The 18023-nt window shown below is 31.8% G+C and overlaps 5 protein-coding genes across 5 annotated transcripts; 2 read left to right on the forward strand and 3 right to left on the reverse strand.

Moving 5' to 3' along the window:
• Positions 1 to 3332: 3332 nt before the first annotated feature.
• LOC149492111 (stress-response A/B barrel domain-containing protein At5g22580-like) lies at positions 3333 to 4232 on the forward strand. Its single transcript, XM_089716874.1, has 2 exons — positions 3333 to 3492; positions 3805 to 4232. The coding sequence occupies exons 1-2, from the start codon at positions 3374 to 3376 to the stop codon at positions 4001 to 4003; spliced, it is 318 nt and encodes a 105-aa protein (XP_089573000.1). The 5' UTR covers positions 3333 to 3373; the 3' UTR covers positions 4004 to 4232.
• A 768-nt stretch (positions 4233 to 5000) lies between these two features.
• On the forward strand, positions 5001 to 6109 carry LOC149492112 (uncharacterized). Its single transcript, XM_089716876.1, has 2 exons — positions 5001 to 5874; positions 5970 to 6109. The coding sequence occupies exons 1-2, from the start codon at positions 5151 to 5153 to the stop codon at positions 6074 to 6076; spliced, it is 831 nt and encodes a 276-aa protein (XP_089573002.1). The 5' UTR covers positions 5001 to 5150; the 3' UTR covers positions 6077 to 6109.
• Positions 6110 to 6733: 624 nt separating this feature from the next.
• Positions 6734 to 8778, reverse strand: LOC105637370 (fructose-bisphosphate aldolase 8, cytosolic). The gene is made up of 2 exons (XM_089716877.1): positions 8534 to 8778; positions 6734 to 8079 (listed from the first exon to the last, which is right to left on the reverse strand). The coding sequence occupies exon 2, from the start codon at positions 7425 to 7427 to the stop codon at positions 7032 to 7034; it is 396 nt and encodes a 131-aa protein (XP_089573003.1). The 5' UTR covers positions 7428 to 8079; positions 8534 to 8778; the 3' UTR covers positions 6734 to 7031.
• On the reverse strand, positions 7574 to 8561 carry LOC149492113 (fructose-bisphosphate aldolase, cytoplasmic isozyme-like). The gene is made up of 2 exons (XM_089716873.1): positions 8534 to 8561; positions 7574 to 8079 (listed from the first exon to the last, which is right to left on the reverse strand). The coding sequence occupies exons 1-2, from the start codon at positions 8559 to 8561 to the stop codon at positions 7574 to 7576; spliced, it is 534 nt and encodes a 177-aa protein (XP_089572999.1).
• Positions 8779 to 12058: 3280 nt separating the features above from the next.
• LOC149492114 (uncharacterized) lies at positions 12059 to 13445 on the reverse strand. The gene has a single exon (XM_089716875.1). The coding sequence runs from the start codon at positions 13207 to 13209 to the stop codon at positions 12301 to 12303; it is 909 nt and encodes a 302-aa protein (XP_089573001.1). The 5' UTR covers positions 13210 to 13445; the 3' UTR covers positions 12059 to 12300.
• Positions 13446 to 18023: the final 4578 nt, after the last annotated feature.

Raw genomic sequence — 18023 nt, forward strand, 5'->3', positions numbered from 1 at the left:
ATTTATGATCAGAATTTTTACTAAGCATTTATATCTTTAGTTACAATACGAAACACGCCATAAATGTTTATATCACACCCCATTAGAGGACACGTTACATTCAATAGCAATTTTTGATTATTCATATCTTACTTCTATGACTAATAATAAAAAAAAAAATTCTTCAGTAAAAAATTTGACAGGTGATAAAGGATTTTTAAAACAATTTAAAATATTGTTGTATTTCTATGACTGTATAACTTTTTCTTTTTATCATATGTTATGTTCAGTTTGTGAGTTAGAACCAAAATTTGTTGGCCCCTACTCAAATCAGAGGAGAGGTAAAAAAAAGAAAGAAAGAAAGAACATTGATTTACCCTGGTTGGTGCCAGACAGAGTGAGAGTCACTTAACCCACAAAAAATTGAATGCTAGTCTATGCCTCTGCCTCTGGGAAAGGGCCATAATAAGCTTTTCCTTTTTTTGGGTATTAAACAAGATTCTTCTGTGTCTAATTTTAAGGAAATTACCACACTTTATTAGGTCAAAAAGCTGCAACTGTTGAACTTTTCTTTTTTGTCCAAATGGCAGTAAAATTCCAATTAAGAGTGACACTAAACATTGTCAACTAAGTGGCTCCAATGAAGCAAGGTTAGGAATTTCTAGCATCTCTTAATTTTGAATAATAAATAATTTAAAATATTTTCTAATTCAATGAAAACTAAAATGTTAAGTAATGTCAACCTTTTGGTTTGCCCGTGTATCCACACTGAAAGAGAAATTGTTTCCAATATCTGAATTTTTAGAGATGAAAGCTGTGTTTAGTAATAGTTTTTTAAGTACCATTTAGCGTTTTAAATGATATTTTTATAATATTTGATAATATAGTATTTGAATTAACTTTTAAAGGTTAAAATAACGTTTTATAGAAGGTTAATTTTTATAACGTTTAACTTTTAGTGGTTTATGAAAAACTACTACAATAGCCACTAGCTATTTAAATATTTAAAAACGATACCAAAATAACTAATAGCTAATAAAGCAGTTAATTTTACGGAATAGCGCCAAAATATATTCAGGTGTCTAACTATGTGTTGATTAATCAATATTAACTCTAAATAGCTACGTCACCAGTAATCAATTTAATCAACAAATGTAAATACAAAACAGGGAATTTTGGTTGATAAATAAACCTGTTGCTTTCAATTTCTACATTGGCAATTATCCAAACCTCATAATGGTTTGGACAAGAGCTTTGAAAATGTGGTAGATAAGTAGACAAGATATTGAATTATTAAAGAGGATTACAAAAGTGGATTGCCAATGTCTCTGGTTGAGCTTGCAACTCTAACTGAAATAGAACTAATAGTAAAATCACCATCAATATCCAGGTTAAAATCAGTGACATCATTTTTTTCTTTATATAATTATATAAATTGGATAATCCGTACTTGAAAGCATATTCAATATAAGACCACTTTAAGTTTGTAAGATGGTCCCCAACGTTTGAGTAGTTTCAGAGAGTTAAAATTTTTTAATCTCTCAGGATTACCATAAAAGGGCAACTACCCTTTGTTAATTAGTCAACGAAGTTTGAAGGAATGGGAACCTGAATGGGGCATTTCAATAACAAGAGTACTTGCGGGTTGATCCCTATAGTTTAAGGTATTTGCTTTGATTTTTTGTAAATATAAATTCTTTCGAGTGAGTCTCTTTGCCCCCAAAGATGAATGAAAATAAATTGAATTTACCGTGGACCGGTAAAACGGATACGAGACTAAACAGCTCATAAAGTATCCAAAAGTTTGAAGAAATGGGACTTCAAAGCAATTGAATTGAACATTGGCCAAGTTCTAACAATTTGGTTCTAAAGTTTTAAAAAGCAAATGTCCATAGCTTTAGCTGAGAATCTAAACAAATCTTTTGAATTGACTTAATAAGGTTATAGCCAAAAGCTATTAGACAAAGTTTGGAGTGCAATTAGTTGGCAAATTAATAATCATACGTCTAATTGATATGTAAAAGGCAATTACTATCAAAAATCATCTCAATTGCAAAATGAATATGCTGCTTAACTTCGACCAGAGTTTTTCAAAGTAATAATATGAACATAGTCAAAGCTAGAGGGTCCCATATGTTTAACCCAAGACCTGCAATATTTTAAAATTGTATCCGCGAACAGCTATGTTTTATAATTTAACTTTTTAGAGTTTTTTCGGCAAAATTAATTATTTTGTAGCTATTTTAGTAGCCTTAGCTGTTAATTTTTGAATAGTGTTTCATAAAATATTAAAAGCTAAATGTTAGCATTTAGCACCTTAACTGATCGAAACACTAAAATCTACTTAAAAAATTATTGTCGAATATAATCTTAGTATTATATGAAAAGTTACTAAAACAGCTAGCAGCTAAACGCAACTAAAACAGTTAAAAGCTATCAAAACAGCTAATCTTGTCTAAGAGAATCTAAAACACTCATGACTATTTTCTATTTCAATTTAGAGCTTAGGTATTTGCTTACCTAATTTATAAATTTATGGCTTTGTCCCAGAGTATAATGGTTATTTTTTAATTTAAATGATAATTTATTATCAAATTTAAAAGAAAAATAACAAAAAAATAAATAAAAATAAAAATGACCCAATATATATCATGATAATACAAATGATAATAACCTCACAACTTGGATTTCTTTTGTGAAACAGGCTTTAAAATAAAGATTCCTTAAAGATAAGCAGAGACATGCCATCCATGTAATAAAGTCCATATATAATCTTGAAGCACATGGGAAGGACATGGAGAAAAGTCCAGTAATGAGTATTAATTTTAGTCTAGAATTCAGAGAGGAGAGGAAAAGCTACTGTTGAAGCAAAAGTACCCTTCCTATTTCATTCTATACATATATATTGATGGGAAAATAAAAATTATAAGGCCTGTCATGTTATGATAACATCTATGAAAAATAAAAGGGACCAACCTCCCCCCTGAGAATTCAAATTTCAAGAAATTATATAGCACTACCCATTCAAAGGACCCCATTTTCATGTGCAAAAGCAAAGATTACGAGACAATGGTGATGAGGACAAATTTTACTGTGAGGTGGAGCAATGAAGTTGCTGTCTAGTGGGTCTATACTCCATGCAATGTATTGTACCATTCCCATATATTAAGCTGCCGACTCTGTCCAAGAAAGGGTCTTTTTTTAAAAAAAATTTTGCTAACAACATAAAGGAAGTGTGTGAAATGTCTCATTGGGTATGACAGTGGACACTAGACAGGTAGGACTGTGGAAGTTGACACATGAACAATAAGTGTCTTTCACTTTCTTTTTTCTTGTATATATACTAGGGTTTAGTCACATATTTCTGGTTCATGTATGTAATAGTCCAGCTACCATGGCAGGGTTCAAGAATTTAGTGATTGTTAAGTTTAAGGAAGGTGTTGTGGTGGAGGAGATTATGAAAGGAATGGAGAAACTTGTTTCTGAGATTGATCTTGTCAAGTCCTTTGAATGGTAAGTCCTTCATTACATGCTTATTCTATAACCTTCATAGTTACAAATCAATAACAGGATAAAGATTAGGTTTCTTAATTTGTGAAGCATGCATTCTCATATCATATATACTATATAAGGTTACTGAAAGATCCCACTATGGTCCGAATATCTCATATCAGTAACATAGAGAGCATGACAGGGATAAATACCTTTAGCCTGAGGTAGATTTTGGGCTCTTTCCATCTTAATGGCTAGTTTTTCTGAGGGTTTTCTGTCAAATACCAATAAATAACATGTGAAGTGCTTCATATTTTTATTTTCTATTAGCAGGGGACAGGATTTGGAAGGGCCAGAGATGCTAACTCAAGGCTTCACTCATGCCTTCACAATGACATTTGAGAAGAAAGAAGACCACACTGCATTGCAAACCCATCCCAGTCATGTTGAATATTCTGCTACATTCTCAGCTGCTATTGAGAAAATTGTGGTGCTTAGTTTCCCATCTGTTCAGATCAAACCACCTGCATGATCTAATAAGATCTAGAGATAATGACAATAATAAAAAGAACTAGTATTTGGTTGTTTCTTATGATATATGTGCGAGTGTCTATTATTAATTATATATGTTAGTTTTGTACGTATAATTGTTGTGGCTGGCTATTTTAATTTCTGTGACTCTCCATGCAATTTCAGCATCAAATCTTGTACCACTGAAATGTTTTCTTATTTTATGATCATCATTTTGCTTTTTTAATGAATAGACAGACTACCTACTATGAGATTTGATGTGTCCATTAGTATTTCCACTTGTCGACAAACAAAATGATTCACTAAGTTCGTGTGCATTATGTCGACGAAATCACGACTATGTGATCAAATCATAATTGTCTCTACTTAAATGATTCAATAAGTTCATGTGCATACGCTGCTTACAACTGTATAATTAGAATACATATGTTCTTGACCAACAATGTGTTGGTTAGGGGTAAGTTGGTACAGCAAGTGAACTCAATTCCTGTAAGGCTGAAAATACAAATTCAATATCTGGAAAATGCATTTATCGAGAGAAAAAAAAAATTCACCTTTGTATACCTAAAATCTTATATCTTTGTCTGCCTCAATCTTTATTAATTTCTCAACAAAAACATGCAAATAACTAAGTAAAGATAATATGCGAAAATAAAATTTTGATATATATATAAAATATGGGCTTATAAATGAGAGGTGACCAAACATATGGTCTAATGACCCATCAGTCAGTGAGATATCATAAGTTACTAAGAATAGTGAGAGAAAAGGATGAAACATACAGAATCTAAATAAAGGATAGTAAAAGTACTGGCAAAGTGGAATAGCAGAATAAAAAAAAGGTTTTTGTGGCATTATAAATTCATACCCCAAAAAATAATAATAAGAAGAAGAAAAGAATAACGAAAGGAAGAAATAATAGTAATAATACTAAAAGAAAGAAAGAAAAAGAAAAAAGATATGGAAGTATGGTTATTTTGATTGTCAAAGATCATTGCCAGAAGAGAATATGAAAAAACCAGGCAGAAAGTTATATCCCTTGCAAGATTAAAGTAGATTCTTTATCATCTATTCTGACCACCAAGCCCAAGAACCTTAGAAATTTTCTTTACCATTTGGAAGATCAAACCAAAGAAAAAGGAAAGGAAATGCATACCTTCAAGAAACTCAAATTTTTAGGTTCTCTCCAGCTTCTAATCCTCAATCTCTTCTTCATCACTTGTCTGTCCCAACACACATCTTCAATCTTATGCGGAAAAATCCCAATTCAGATTCCATTTATCAGTTCTAATTCAACTGTTTCATCCCTTTTAAATCACTCGATGCTATGCAGATCTCATAAGTTGTACTTCAGAACCTCTCTTGGTCTTTTTCCAGTTTCTTCAGTCAACTACACAACTAAAACATTAACCATTTCTCACCCTTCTCGCTCTTCTTCACAACATTTTATCTCTCCTGCTCTTCTATTAGCTGGTTTTCCTACTCCTCTAACGCCAAACTCACTTCTTCTCTTCAACTGCTCAAGCAAAAATCATCCAGGGACATCTTTTATAGGTAACTGCAGTCGCTTGAAGGCTTTTGCAGCTTCTTCTCAAAATCAAGAGCAAGAACTTGAAGTCCCTTACTCATGTTTACTAGTCAACGACATTGAAAAGCTTGACGGGGGTTTTCATCCAAAAGATTTGAATTGTTCGCATTACAGACTGGTGTACAGAAGTTCTTCGAAAGATGATGACTACAGTGAATATGAGTTAGGGAGCAGGATATCTTTCGACATTCCTGATCATGTGCCAGATATCTGCAACGAATGCCAAAAGCCTAATGGAAATTGTGGAGTTGGACTGAGGTGTATATGTCATCCTAAAGAGTGTAGTAAGTGCATAAATCTCTCAAAATTTTTCACTTTTTATTTTGATTTATTCTTTCTGCAGTTTATGTAAGTTTGGTGGTTTATGGTTCTTTTGCAGAAGACAAGGTCATTTCTATAGCTGGATCAGTCAAGCAATTCGGTAACAATGTACTCATCTCTGTACTTTCTTTCATTGTAATCTTTGTTTCCTTCACGGACTTTTGATACAAGAAACTAAAATACTGAGCTTATACCAAATATTTGTTGCTTTTTTCAATTCTCATTAATGTTGTATCAGAAATCCAATCCAAATTCTAGTTCTAGGTTTACCAATTTTTCTCTCTTTAATAGTTCATAGCTAATGATGGATCCATCGACCACTGTTCTTTGAACACACAAGGGATGCCTGTTCGTGTGCCGAGAAACGGGCTTTAATTTGTATTGAAAATTGTGGGTGCAGCGTCTGGGCCTTTGCCATTTCCCAAGCTCAAGCCCGGCCATGAATAGGTCTAGCTCTCTTTCCTTGCCAGTAGCCAGTTGCCATCAACCTTCCCAATCATTAACATTAATAAGTCCAGGTACCAACTAAAGGAAAATGTCTACAAATAAAAGCATCCAAAAAGGCATACAAACAAAAATAATCATGACAGAGCTGATAGCTACAGTGGGACAGACACACACAGGCTTAGCAAATTATTGAGAGAACTGAAACACATTATGGGAGTGAAAATAACATCCAACAAAAAGAATCCAAATGTTGAAATTTGTGCATTCAAACCATATCCTTAGCCTGGAATGACATTAAAAGTTCACCGGTGAGCAACTTGAATTTAACAAGAAGGTTGAAATTTCTATTGAAAAGAGTAGGAATAAATTGAACAATGACAGGAAAAAGGAAGATTACGATTCTTTAATATTATAAGTAAATCTCCATCTACAGAATGATTCAAAATCATCAATTTAGAGATTATTAAACTGAAAAATCTGTAGGCAAAATCTGGCAAATCATTTTATGAGACATTTTCTCAACATGGTTCACCAGAGGATCATTACAATCACAAAAGCAAATAGAAAGAAAAACTAGTTCTTTAAATATCTCTCCTAACTCATTAAAATAGTAGGAATGGATTTAGTGTTGGTTCTTCACATGAAGAACCTCCAAATCACCTTCTTGCAGGGCTCAGTATTTGTAATCCTTCACATGGAGGCTCTCTGCAGCACCCTCTCCCAGGTTAGCATCACCCTTGTAAGTACCTAAAGTAGCTTCTGAATTAGCTTTGCATCTCACAAGCAAAGCAGCCTGTGCCTTCTTTATATTTTCCTCCTTTCCTGCCCATGCCTTGAGAGTGCTCTGCTGAAGAGCACGGCCAAAAGAGAAAGTAAGAGACCAAGGTTTTTTGCCTTTGAGTTGGTTCATTGCATTCAAATTGCGAGTGGCTTCCTCCTCACTCTGTCCACCAGAAAGGAATACAACAGCAGGAACAGCAGGAGGAACGGTTCGCTGCAAAGCCCTGACTGTATACTCGGCCACCATCTCATGTGAAACTTTCGCGCAATCTGAGCCTGGGGTCACCATGTTTGGCTTCAAAAGAGTTCCCTCAAGAAGGACATGGTGATCATTTAGTGCTTTATAGCAAGCTGCAAGAACACGTTCGGTCACGTCTGCACAGCAATCAATATTATGGGATCCATCCACCAAAATCTCTGGCTCAACAATAGGTACTAAGCCATTCTCCTGGCATATACTAGCATAGCGTGCCAAGCCATTTGCATTCTCATTAATAGAAGCTGAGATGGTTCAGTTGGACCAATCTTTAGAACAGCTCGCCATTTAGCAAATCGAGCACCAGCTTCATAGTACTTCTGGCAGCGCTCAGCTAGGCCATCAAGACCAAGAGTTGATGTTTCACCCTTAGTTCCAGCAAGCTCAACGATGCCCTTGTCAACTTTGATTCCAGGAAGAACCCCTCCTTTCTTGAGAACATCAACAAAGCTCTTACCATCAGCGCATTTCTGGTAAAGTGTTTCCTCAAAAAGGATTACACCACTGAGATATTGGAGGACGTCTGGAGCACAGAAGAGGAGCTCGCGATAAGCACGCCTGTTGGGCTCATTATTCTCGACATTGATGGCAGCTAGACGCTTGCCTATTGTGCCTGTTGATTCATCTGCTGCAAGAATTCCCTTTCCGGGAGTGCCAATATAAGCAGCATTGGCAATCAATTCATCTGCACAAACATTTTGAAGTTCAAACCAACTTTTTAGCACGAGTTTCAGCAGAGTCCAAAGGGAGAATATTAGAAAAATATATTCTTTTAAAAATTAAAAACTTGCTGTTAATAATTGTGAAGAACTGTATATCACATTCTAACCCAGCATCAAATCCTCCTAGGAAATTTGATTTCTATGGTCATGCAGATAACATCAAAGCAAATAGTAAAAAATTTGAATGATTCTTTCCAAGTAGCAATACTCTTAATTAAGTTCCTCTAACACTACTTTAAAACTAAGAATCCATTAACCAAGGAATAGGATCCTCACTCAGTTTCCCATTGTTCTTCTTGATACATAATTAGAATTGAAAACTATGGATATAAAGATAATAAAAAAATTAAATCATTTAAGACGAACAATCAAAACCCATGAAGGGAATGGCTGCAAAAGAAAAAGAAAAGTAATCACCATGATACTTTCCCTTAAAGCAAGACATGATTGATCTTTATTGTTTGTTTAGTTTTGAGAAACAGAGAACAATTAATTAGAAATCCAAGATTGCTCTTGAGATATAGAAGGGAGGAAGAGAGCTAAGAAGAGGAGGAAGACGAGGATATGTGGTCATTCTAAAAGCTTTGCAACAATTATGGTGGATTTGCAACTTCTTGGTCATGTCTGCGCCATCTGTGTTACTAGACTGTTTCCTCGGATATTTTTTGTTCCCTTCAAAACAGGCAAATAAAAGATCACAAAATTTACATTCAAAAACCAAGCCATATCATATCATATTAGCCAAAATACCATATGGGCAATCCATTCCACCTCTAAATTAGTAAAAGTAAGGTTTAAATCAAATCAACCCAACAACAAAAATTTAAAATTTCTTGACATCTATTTGATAGATGTACATTTAAATTCACAGTGAACCTAAATTTGTATTGCAAATAAAATCATTTAAAAATAAAATTTACCTCAGAATTGAAAATTTCATTCATCTTAAAAGATTTGTCGATACAATATATCCTAGGACTAATTCAAGTTTTGAGCAATATAACCTCTTAATTATTTATGTCGATTTCTAAATAGAACTATTGAGTCATTGAGTTAGTACTTCAATCATTGAATTTTTCAAATTAACAACCTTTCCTTTGAAAAAAGGTTATGTGTTGCAATAATGACTTTTGCATAGGGAAATAAGAAGAAACCCATTAGGCCCATTAAGGCCCACATTGATGGGCTTGTCTAGCAAAGTGATGCAGTAATGCTGTTTGCCTACTTGACAGCAAATCATTAGAAATGATCAGTTTCTTCTAATCTGGAGAATACAAACTCAATAGACTTTTATGTTTGAATTGGACGAGCATGAAAGGGATGTTAAGGATTCGCTTCAAAAAGAAAGAAAGAAAGAAAGAGATATGAAGCAAATAAGTAGGCAAACGCAACCACCTTAATATCAACTTCGGTGGCTCATAATTTAAAAAAAAAAAAAACTTAAAACTCATTATTTTTTCTATTACTTTAGGAACAAAAATCATTAAACGATACCCAAGAAAAAACAATATCTATTGATGAAATGTCTTAAGAAAAATGGTGATGGTTCCTTGTAGGAAAAGGAATGAATGCATGGGTAAAAAAGAAAAAGAATGATGGTGGCCTTTCAAACTAGGAAAGAGAGTGGTCCATTCCAATTGTTGGAAGATAGGCGTGAGTGATCGTCTATCAACTCTCAACGTCTAAGGTTGGGTTCGCACTACATTTCTGTAATGCCATGGGTTGACCGGCACCTTCTCTACGTTTCCCTAACTTCAGTGCCAAAAATTTTTTATAAGGAAATAATTATTAAAACATATATAATCCTTCATTTTCTATATTATTATATCGATATCGAATCATTAGGTTGCTATTTTTATCATCAATTTTAATTTTTGAAATTTATAATTTAATAAATATTGAATGAAAGGCCTAAGTTTGAATTTCTTTCTGAAATGAAAGATACAATATTATTATTATTATTATTATTATTATTATTAAGTCTACAAATACCTAACATACTTGAGTTGATAACCTTTGCCTTTCCAAAATTTTCTCTTTTGCCATGTTTTTTGGGAAGTAAGTGATGATGAATTTCATTGGCTTGTCTAGAAGTTGAATAAATGAGAGAAATTCTCTGAATTTGTCCACATTTATGCAATTGTGCTACAACACCTAACTATGAATTTTGGTACATTTTCTTTAATTGACCAATGATGGCTGCCACAGTAAAATTTTCTAGTCAAAAGCCTGTCTTTCTTTTAGACCTGTCGTATAATAAAAGGTGCCTCAATTTCTCTGTTAACAGTGTTTACCTTCTAATACTAAGACAACAACATTTCAGGGAGTATCATATTCAATCTCTTACTTTCGACCTTCTACTGCTATTATGCATAATAGGAAGAGTTCAATTAACAACGCAAATTAGGTATGTAGGAAGAGTTTTAGAGTTCAATTTCTACTGAATGCATCTATAAAAAGGGACAAAGAGTATTAACAGTGACTAAATTCTGAGCCATCTTAAGTGTGACTAAATTCCAAATTGAATTAAGTGGTCTTTAGTGATGGGTCCCGATAGTGGTAGTTTACACTAAAAAAAAATATGAATCATTTTTTATTCAAATGCTACCATATATGATTCTCAATACATTTTATATATCATAATTTAAAAAAGAAAAATAGTATCAAATATTTAAATCTCAACTTTATGCACTGATCCGCTAAACTATTATCCCAATTATAATTTTTAAAACTTTGACGGTTAATCAAAATGCTAAAACTGATAATCTGCTAGATTATTTTTGATGACTTTGATGATAAGTTACAATGATTAGTCAGTATCATCAAAGCTGTGAAATCATGTTCTAATCTTATCATAAGTGCACTTGTAACTCTACAGCTACATTTCATTTTCTTAGCCACATTTCAATCTCCTGATATTTTAGTCTATAGTTTTTTATATTTTAATGTATATAATTATGATAATTTAAATTTTCTGCATCGAATTTTTATTTTTTGCCCTCATTAAATTATTTTTTCCTATTATTTTGAATCTTTCATTGATGGAACTCAAACATTGATGTTCTACAACGATAAACAGACATATCCATAAACTGCATTTCGATTGAAAAAGTATCAAACTTTCCAATTTTCTTTATAAATTGAATCCTACAATACAAAGTGTAGAGAGCAACCTAAGATATAACTTGTAGTGAGTTTAGGGGAAAATACATAAACATTGTATCCTGTGAGTGTGAAATAAATTGAATCAGAGACTACAGAAAAAAAATATATGTCTACAAGTTTAGAAGTGCAAGTCTACAGTTGATTCACTGCAGTTCTGTCTGTCCTTGGCAAGCTATTGGTTTTATTAGTGGTCCAAAATTTGTAACTTGAATGATAATGAGGGGACCATAGAGGTACAAAGAAACCTAAACGGTGCACCAAATTTACCTCTGAATGAAGACAATAAGATTTAAGGACCCTTGATTGAAATTGAATCATGTCAGGTGCAAGTTCACAAGCTTGCTCAAACTTGGTTTAATAAGGGAGCTTCAATTGTTCATAATTGCTTCAAACATAACACAACATACTTAAATCTTTTTTAAAGAAATTGCTTATTTACCCTCTTAATTGAAGCAGAATTGGAAATTACAGAGAAGGTTTCAAGGCATTGATCATCATCATGTGATTCAACTTTATTTTGTCCTTTTAAGGCCAAAAGCAGTGTTCATTCAAAGTCTTTCAACATCTCCTATTGCCCTTTTAGCAAAATTTTCACTAAAAGCACATTTGGTTGTACCTTTTCAAATAATTTTGAACCTCCCCAATTTTTCCCATTCACATAGATATATTCTCCTAAAATAAATATTTAAGACATCATCTAATTTGGTAAAATGTCAATGCAAAAAACAGAAAAATTAGGTGTCTAAGGGAAGAAACAGAGGAAAAAGAAGACAAAGATTAAAATCAGAACCAATAATTAATTTTGTAGTATATCAATTCACAAATCAGCAACTAAACAGCTAAATTATTACTCAAGTGATCAAAAGAATGCTAATTAAGTCTCTATGCCTTTCAAGCAGAAAGGGAACAAATAGAAATAAGAAACAAACATTAAAATCAGATAAAGAGAGTGAAAGAAGAGAAACAAGAATCAAGAGATAAACAAAACAAAAGTCAGTTGTTTTTTTTCTTTTCCCCCTTCAAGAGCTCTTACAGGCATAAATCAACAAAGAGAATTCAATTCTTTCTTCATCTTTTTGCACCAATTTCTCCTCCAACCAAAGCCTGCTATCCATTCCACTCCTTGTCCTAAACATAAAAACAGCAGAACCAGAACCAGGACTATAAAACCAATTATGCACATCCCACATGAGATCAACAAGCAATCCATCAACAAAAATTGTTTGGTTCCCTCTGAAATTCCATTGCAGCCTCTTTACTCTGATCACCATCTTATTATCAATACACACTGATAAAACTGGGTACTTTAGCCCTTCATTTTCTCCACTACATTTAATCAAAATATCATGTAGAATTCCTGTTTCACAAAATTGTGCCTTGGTTGCATATAAAGTACTATTTCCTGAACAATGCTCCTGTTTTGAAATAAGACTTGCTTTAGCTACTGGTGTGCTAGTTTTGAGCTTCTTGGTTATAGTCTCTCCTTCTATATCACCAAGAACAAGGCCTATTTCATTATCAACCATAACTAAGACATAAAATCCTTCAACAGGAACAGGTCCTGTATCATATTTAGCAGAAGAGAGATCCCAAAAGATTTCAACCTTCAAATTTTCGGATTCGATAACTTTGCTGCCCTTTTTCTTTCTGAAGAGTCTTGTGTTGGTATTAAGCTTGAAAGATGTTGTTGAAGAATCTCGATTGCCAAAGTTTATAGTAAGGCCTTGAGTTGTATGATTCTTGCACCAAGTGACTGAGACCAAGATTTGTTTATGAGTAGAGAGAATGATCTTGTAAAAGCTAGAAACTGCATTTTTAACAGATGGGATGAAGCTGGGAGAAATACAAGCATTGTTTGAATAGCTAGAACAAGAAGAATTAGACACATTTATGGCATTTTCACTAAAACAAGATACTATATCTCTCATTGTAAAGAACAAGAAAATATTTCTTGATTTAATGATATATGGAAAACTGCAATTGGGTTCTTGATAATATGGACAGAGCAAGAGATAGGAGAGATCTGAAGAAGATTTTGGAGAGATGGGTTTTTTCCTTCTTTTCTTTCTTTCTCTCTTTTGGACAATACTAAAAAGAAACAAAAGTTATTTAAGTTAAGAGCTAGACCAAGTTAGGTGCTTTTTGAGCTGCCTCTCTCTTAAATTTTCTACAAAGAAGAAAATTCATATTTATTGTATTACATAAAAGAAAGATAAACAGAAAGGCAACAATGAAGTAAAAATGCAAATGTTTTGTATTTAACAAGAATCAATCTCACCTTAAAATCTGCATCTCATTCTTATAAAATATAAATTAGTTTATAAAAAAGTAAAAGAATGGAAGATTGAGGCAGAAACCTTCAAGGGTTCTTTATTTAATCACTTTTGACAGTTCATATCAAATAATATTAAAAATTCAAAAAGAGGTTAAAGAAAAGAAAGGCATAGAAAAAAGCTGTTTGGACCTGGTCTAAATACCATAACAATTTTGTGAAATGATCATGCTTTTGCCTTTAATTTCTTGCCTTGGCTTCAGTGATTAATATAAAGGCTACAAGGAATAATAAAAAAAAAAAAACTATAAATAAAGACATTTTAATGGGATTTTACTGTAGAAAGTGGGGGATTAAAATATTAATGGGCACAGTAAATAGTTAGCCAAGTGTTTTGAATTTTTTTTTTTTAGGACAGTTAAACAAAGAGGAACCTAAAAGAAGATTTGTTGGGTACTATTTTGATGGGACAAAACTTTGTTATAGTGTGATTATTTTTGCTACTGCAGATTATATGTGGGGGAGCATTGGCTTGGCATGAGGAGTATGATAGTGAATTTTGGACCCCACTACATAAATTGAGTCTTTAGACCCTACCAACTCCTCCTCCCCAACACACCCTATGATTAAAAGCAAGCATAATTTGATTTGAGCAATAGAGATTTGCCTTTCTTTTTCCCAAATATGAATATTGACTCTTTACGCTTGAAATTAAAAATTAAAAGATGGTACAATAATTAAACTACAAGTGTGAATATTTTAATTAATTAGTGATGGTGTGCATGTTACATCCTTTAATACAAAATTTAATGTCATTTGGGAAGTAAGGGCCACTAAAATTTAATGCAACCCATTACTCCTTTTTTAAGTTCTTGGTCAAATCTCAGTACTCAATATATAGAATTCTCCTAAGTTCTCCCTTAATCCTCAATTAGAAAAATAAAAATGGATATTAATTAAGTGTTGTTATAATGTTTATCTTAAAAGTTAAGAACAAGAGTAAAGTGAAAGCTCTAGCAATTTTTGTTGAAGTTGCATCAACAAGAGAGCAAAAAAAAAGTGGGTATGATTTAAACTTTAAAAAGGGTTAAAGAGAAATTAGGAGAAAAGCAGAAAGACAAGACTTGTGATGGGATCATGTGGGTGTTAATGTTATAATTACTTGTTAACCAAACATAATTATGAGTATTGGTAATTGAGCATTTGGCCTAATAAGTCACTCATGCTTTATAGCCTATTAGGTAAAACTACGGTAGCTTATAGCTGTTTTAGTAGCGTTTAAATTTCAATAGTTTTAATAGTTTTAATTTTTAAGAGCTAGTTCAAATGTTATCTTATCGAAAACTATAAAAAATAACGTTGATGGAACAGGATTGAAGTTGAAGCCTCCGATCATATTACTAATTTATATTTATTGAAAAAGAAAATGTATAATTACATTAGTATTGAAAATAAAAAAACACAATTATTAGTATTGATAGAATGATTAGAGAAAAAAGAATTGAAAGCATTGTAAGAGGAAGTGGTGGGAATTAGAGGCACGAGGAATCTGTCCTAGAAACGTAAAAAACAATGCAAGAAGGGCATTATAACTCCTCTTGGGGCACAAGAGAGCAGAAATACTTTTGCAATTGGGACCCCCCAAATGGTCTAATCCTACTGTTAGGGCATGTTTTTCCCATCATGACCAAAGTTATATTTGAACAAGACATTATTGTGCTCCTGAAAATTTAGAAAAAGTCATGGACTTGTGGTTTTACAATTTCTGATGGTCTAGATCCCACCAATCATAACTTAATACCAATATTACTATAACAATTCTTATGAAATGTATGAATTTTTTTCCCTTTTTTATGTAAATTTACTCATATAAACCTAATCTTTTTTCTTAAAACAATAAAAAAAGTCAAAAATTATTTACTTCTACCAATTTTTATTTTTTTTGTCCAATAAATTTATTTTGTAAAATGTAGAAAAAAAAATCAACAAGTGCTTGAATCAGCCTAATATCAAAAGAAAATGAGAATAAACTGACAGTTTCTTTTAAGAATTTTCAATATATTAAAAATTTAAGAAAATTAAAGAAAATATTAGGCATACTCAAATTTTAAACCATTTTAATTTTAAAATTAGACTACTCAAATTTTAACATTAGAGTGCCTGATACTATTTTTCTTTTTCTTTTTCTTCTGGTTATACCTTAAAAATTTTTTATGTCTAATTTTGATGCATGGCTCTACTAGATAATTTATATATTTGGGAGAAAAAAAAACTAGAAGAGTCTTCTTTTCCTTTTTTTTTTAAATTTTTCTAACATTTGAAAAACTTATAATTATCAAAAGTTTTCGAGACCCATTTACAACTTTTTACTTCTTCAATTCTTAAAATTTCATAACAATAATCATGGAACCATTAAAGACATTCAAATCAAAATTTTATTTCCACATACATGACAGTTAATTCATGAAAAGTATAAAAAAATTACATGATAAGACATGCGTAAGAAAAGATTTAAATTTTTTTTTAATACTTAAATGAGATAACCAGTCTCGTATCCGTTTAAAAAAATCTAATTAATCAAGCACCACTTAAAACTTTGATACATGTATTATCCCAGGCATATAAGCCTCCATTTTATTTTTTATATTCTTACAGCTCTTTTTTAAGTTCCTAACACACAAAAAAAAAAAAAAAAAAAAGGAGGGTTGTTGATTAGTTAGAGTACTATAAAGTTTGATTGATCTGTCATCATTAGCTAATAATCCATGCATGGCTGGATATGATCTTTTTTCATTTTTGGTTAAAGTTCAACCTAGAACCACTTTGTATTTCTTGTTTGGTTACCGAGAAAGAAGGATTCCGAACTCTTTTATTATTATAATTATTTAGAATTTTATTTTATTTTTCTTTTATGAAATAAAATTTTATTCGTTGAGATAAAGTGATGTATATATTTCACTTCAACAATCATTTAAAAAACAAAATCGCACTCAAACAAAATTTCTCTCTTTTGGCTTTACATGATTCCGAGAAATTCTCTCCACCCTAAAAGTCCATACGGCATCTTTCTCCCTACTTCTTCAAATAATCCTTCGCCTTCACCATTTTAATTTCTAACACAAATAACATCAAAACAAAAATCATAAATTTTTTTATTTTCAGTCGAAAAATGCACTATCACTAAATTATATTTGATAGATTATAATAAATTTATCTTTCAAGTTTGGTAAAAAGAAAACATCAATGTCTGACCTAAAATTAGAAAATTTATAAATAAAGAAACTACATTCTCAAAAGTTAAATTTCAAATTGAGTAAATAAATTCTATTTATAAAGAATTTGAAAAGGAAAGGAATGAAGGAAAAAAGACTAGCACTTGGCACTTGCTTTGAAACTTCAAGGAAATTCAATAGAGGAATTTTTTATGAACACTTGGCCATTTATTTAGAACCCAGCTCATGGATTAGCTTTCATTCACTAGTAAGACCATTTTTAGGGCATATGAAAATGAACCTATTCTTGTTCTTCTTTTCCCTTTTTTTTTTTTTTTTTTTTTTTTTTTTTTTTTTTTTTTTAACTAGTGCTGTCATTCTTGTTTGGAAATCAAATATCATATCACTCATTTGGATGATCTATATATATATATATATTTGGATAGCTCATTAGAATAAAAGAGAGAAGAATACCAAAGAATTTAATAAAGGAAATAAAAATATGTATGCTCTTTATGTCAAACTATGTTGATATCATTCCATGTGATGAATTTGTATACTATAATCCACTAGGCAACCAACAACTTTTTTTTTTAAGTTAGATATTATATAACTCATAATAATTTTAAGCATTTTAATAATTATAAATGAAATTTGGAACAAACTAATCATTTACATTTGAAAAAAATAATTAATCTATTTGAATAACTTTATTCAAATATTATGAAAAATTAAAATCAATGTATTCCTTTAGTGTTAAGATTAACGCTATTTGTCTAAGAAGATTTATTATCTTCAAAATTTCTATATCTATAAGATTTGTAGGCTACAAATGAATCGAGCTGAATTGAGCTTTAACATCTCAAATTAAAAAATGACAAGGATAAACAAAGGGCCAACCCATAATAAGGCATCTTCATCAGACTTGAAGAGTTGAAAGTACTATCGCACCATCGATCGATCACATCCCCATCACCATTCCACTTTCAACGGACCGTTGATTAGCTAATTCAAATGCAACCCCAACCCCCTCCACCCTCCATAGACACGCATATACACATGTACACTTGATAGGAGGAGTACATTGCAAATACCCACTCATCTAGGAGCCTAGGTGATATATATAAAACTATATGAATACATCACTTAGGCACATAGGTGAGTTGGTATTCACAAAACACTCCTATTATCAAGTAGCATCATATATACAAAGGAGAATCATTGTTTTTCTGTAATTGTTGATGTGGCGCTTCCTTAA

This window comes from Jatropha curcas, unplaced genomic scaffold, assembly GCF_041381405.1.
Source record: "Jatropha curcas cultivar XTBG-Jc1 unplaced genomic scaffold, XTBG_Jcur_1.0 HiC_scaffold_116_pilon, whole genome shotgun sequence".
NCBI lineage: Eukaryota > Viridiplantae > Streptophyta > Magnoliopsida > Malpighiales > Euphorbiaceae > Jatropha > Jatropha curcas.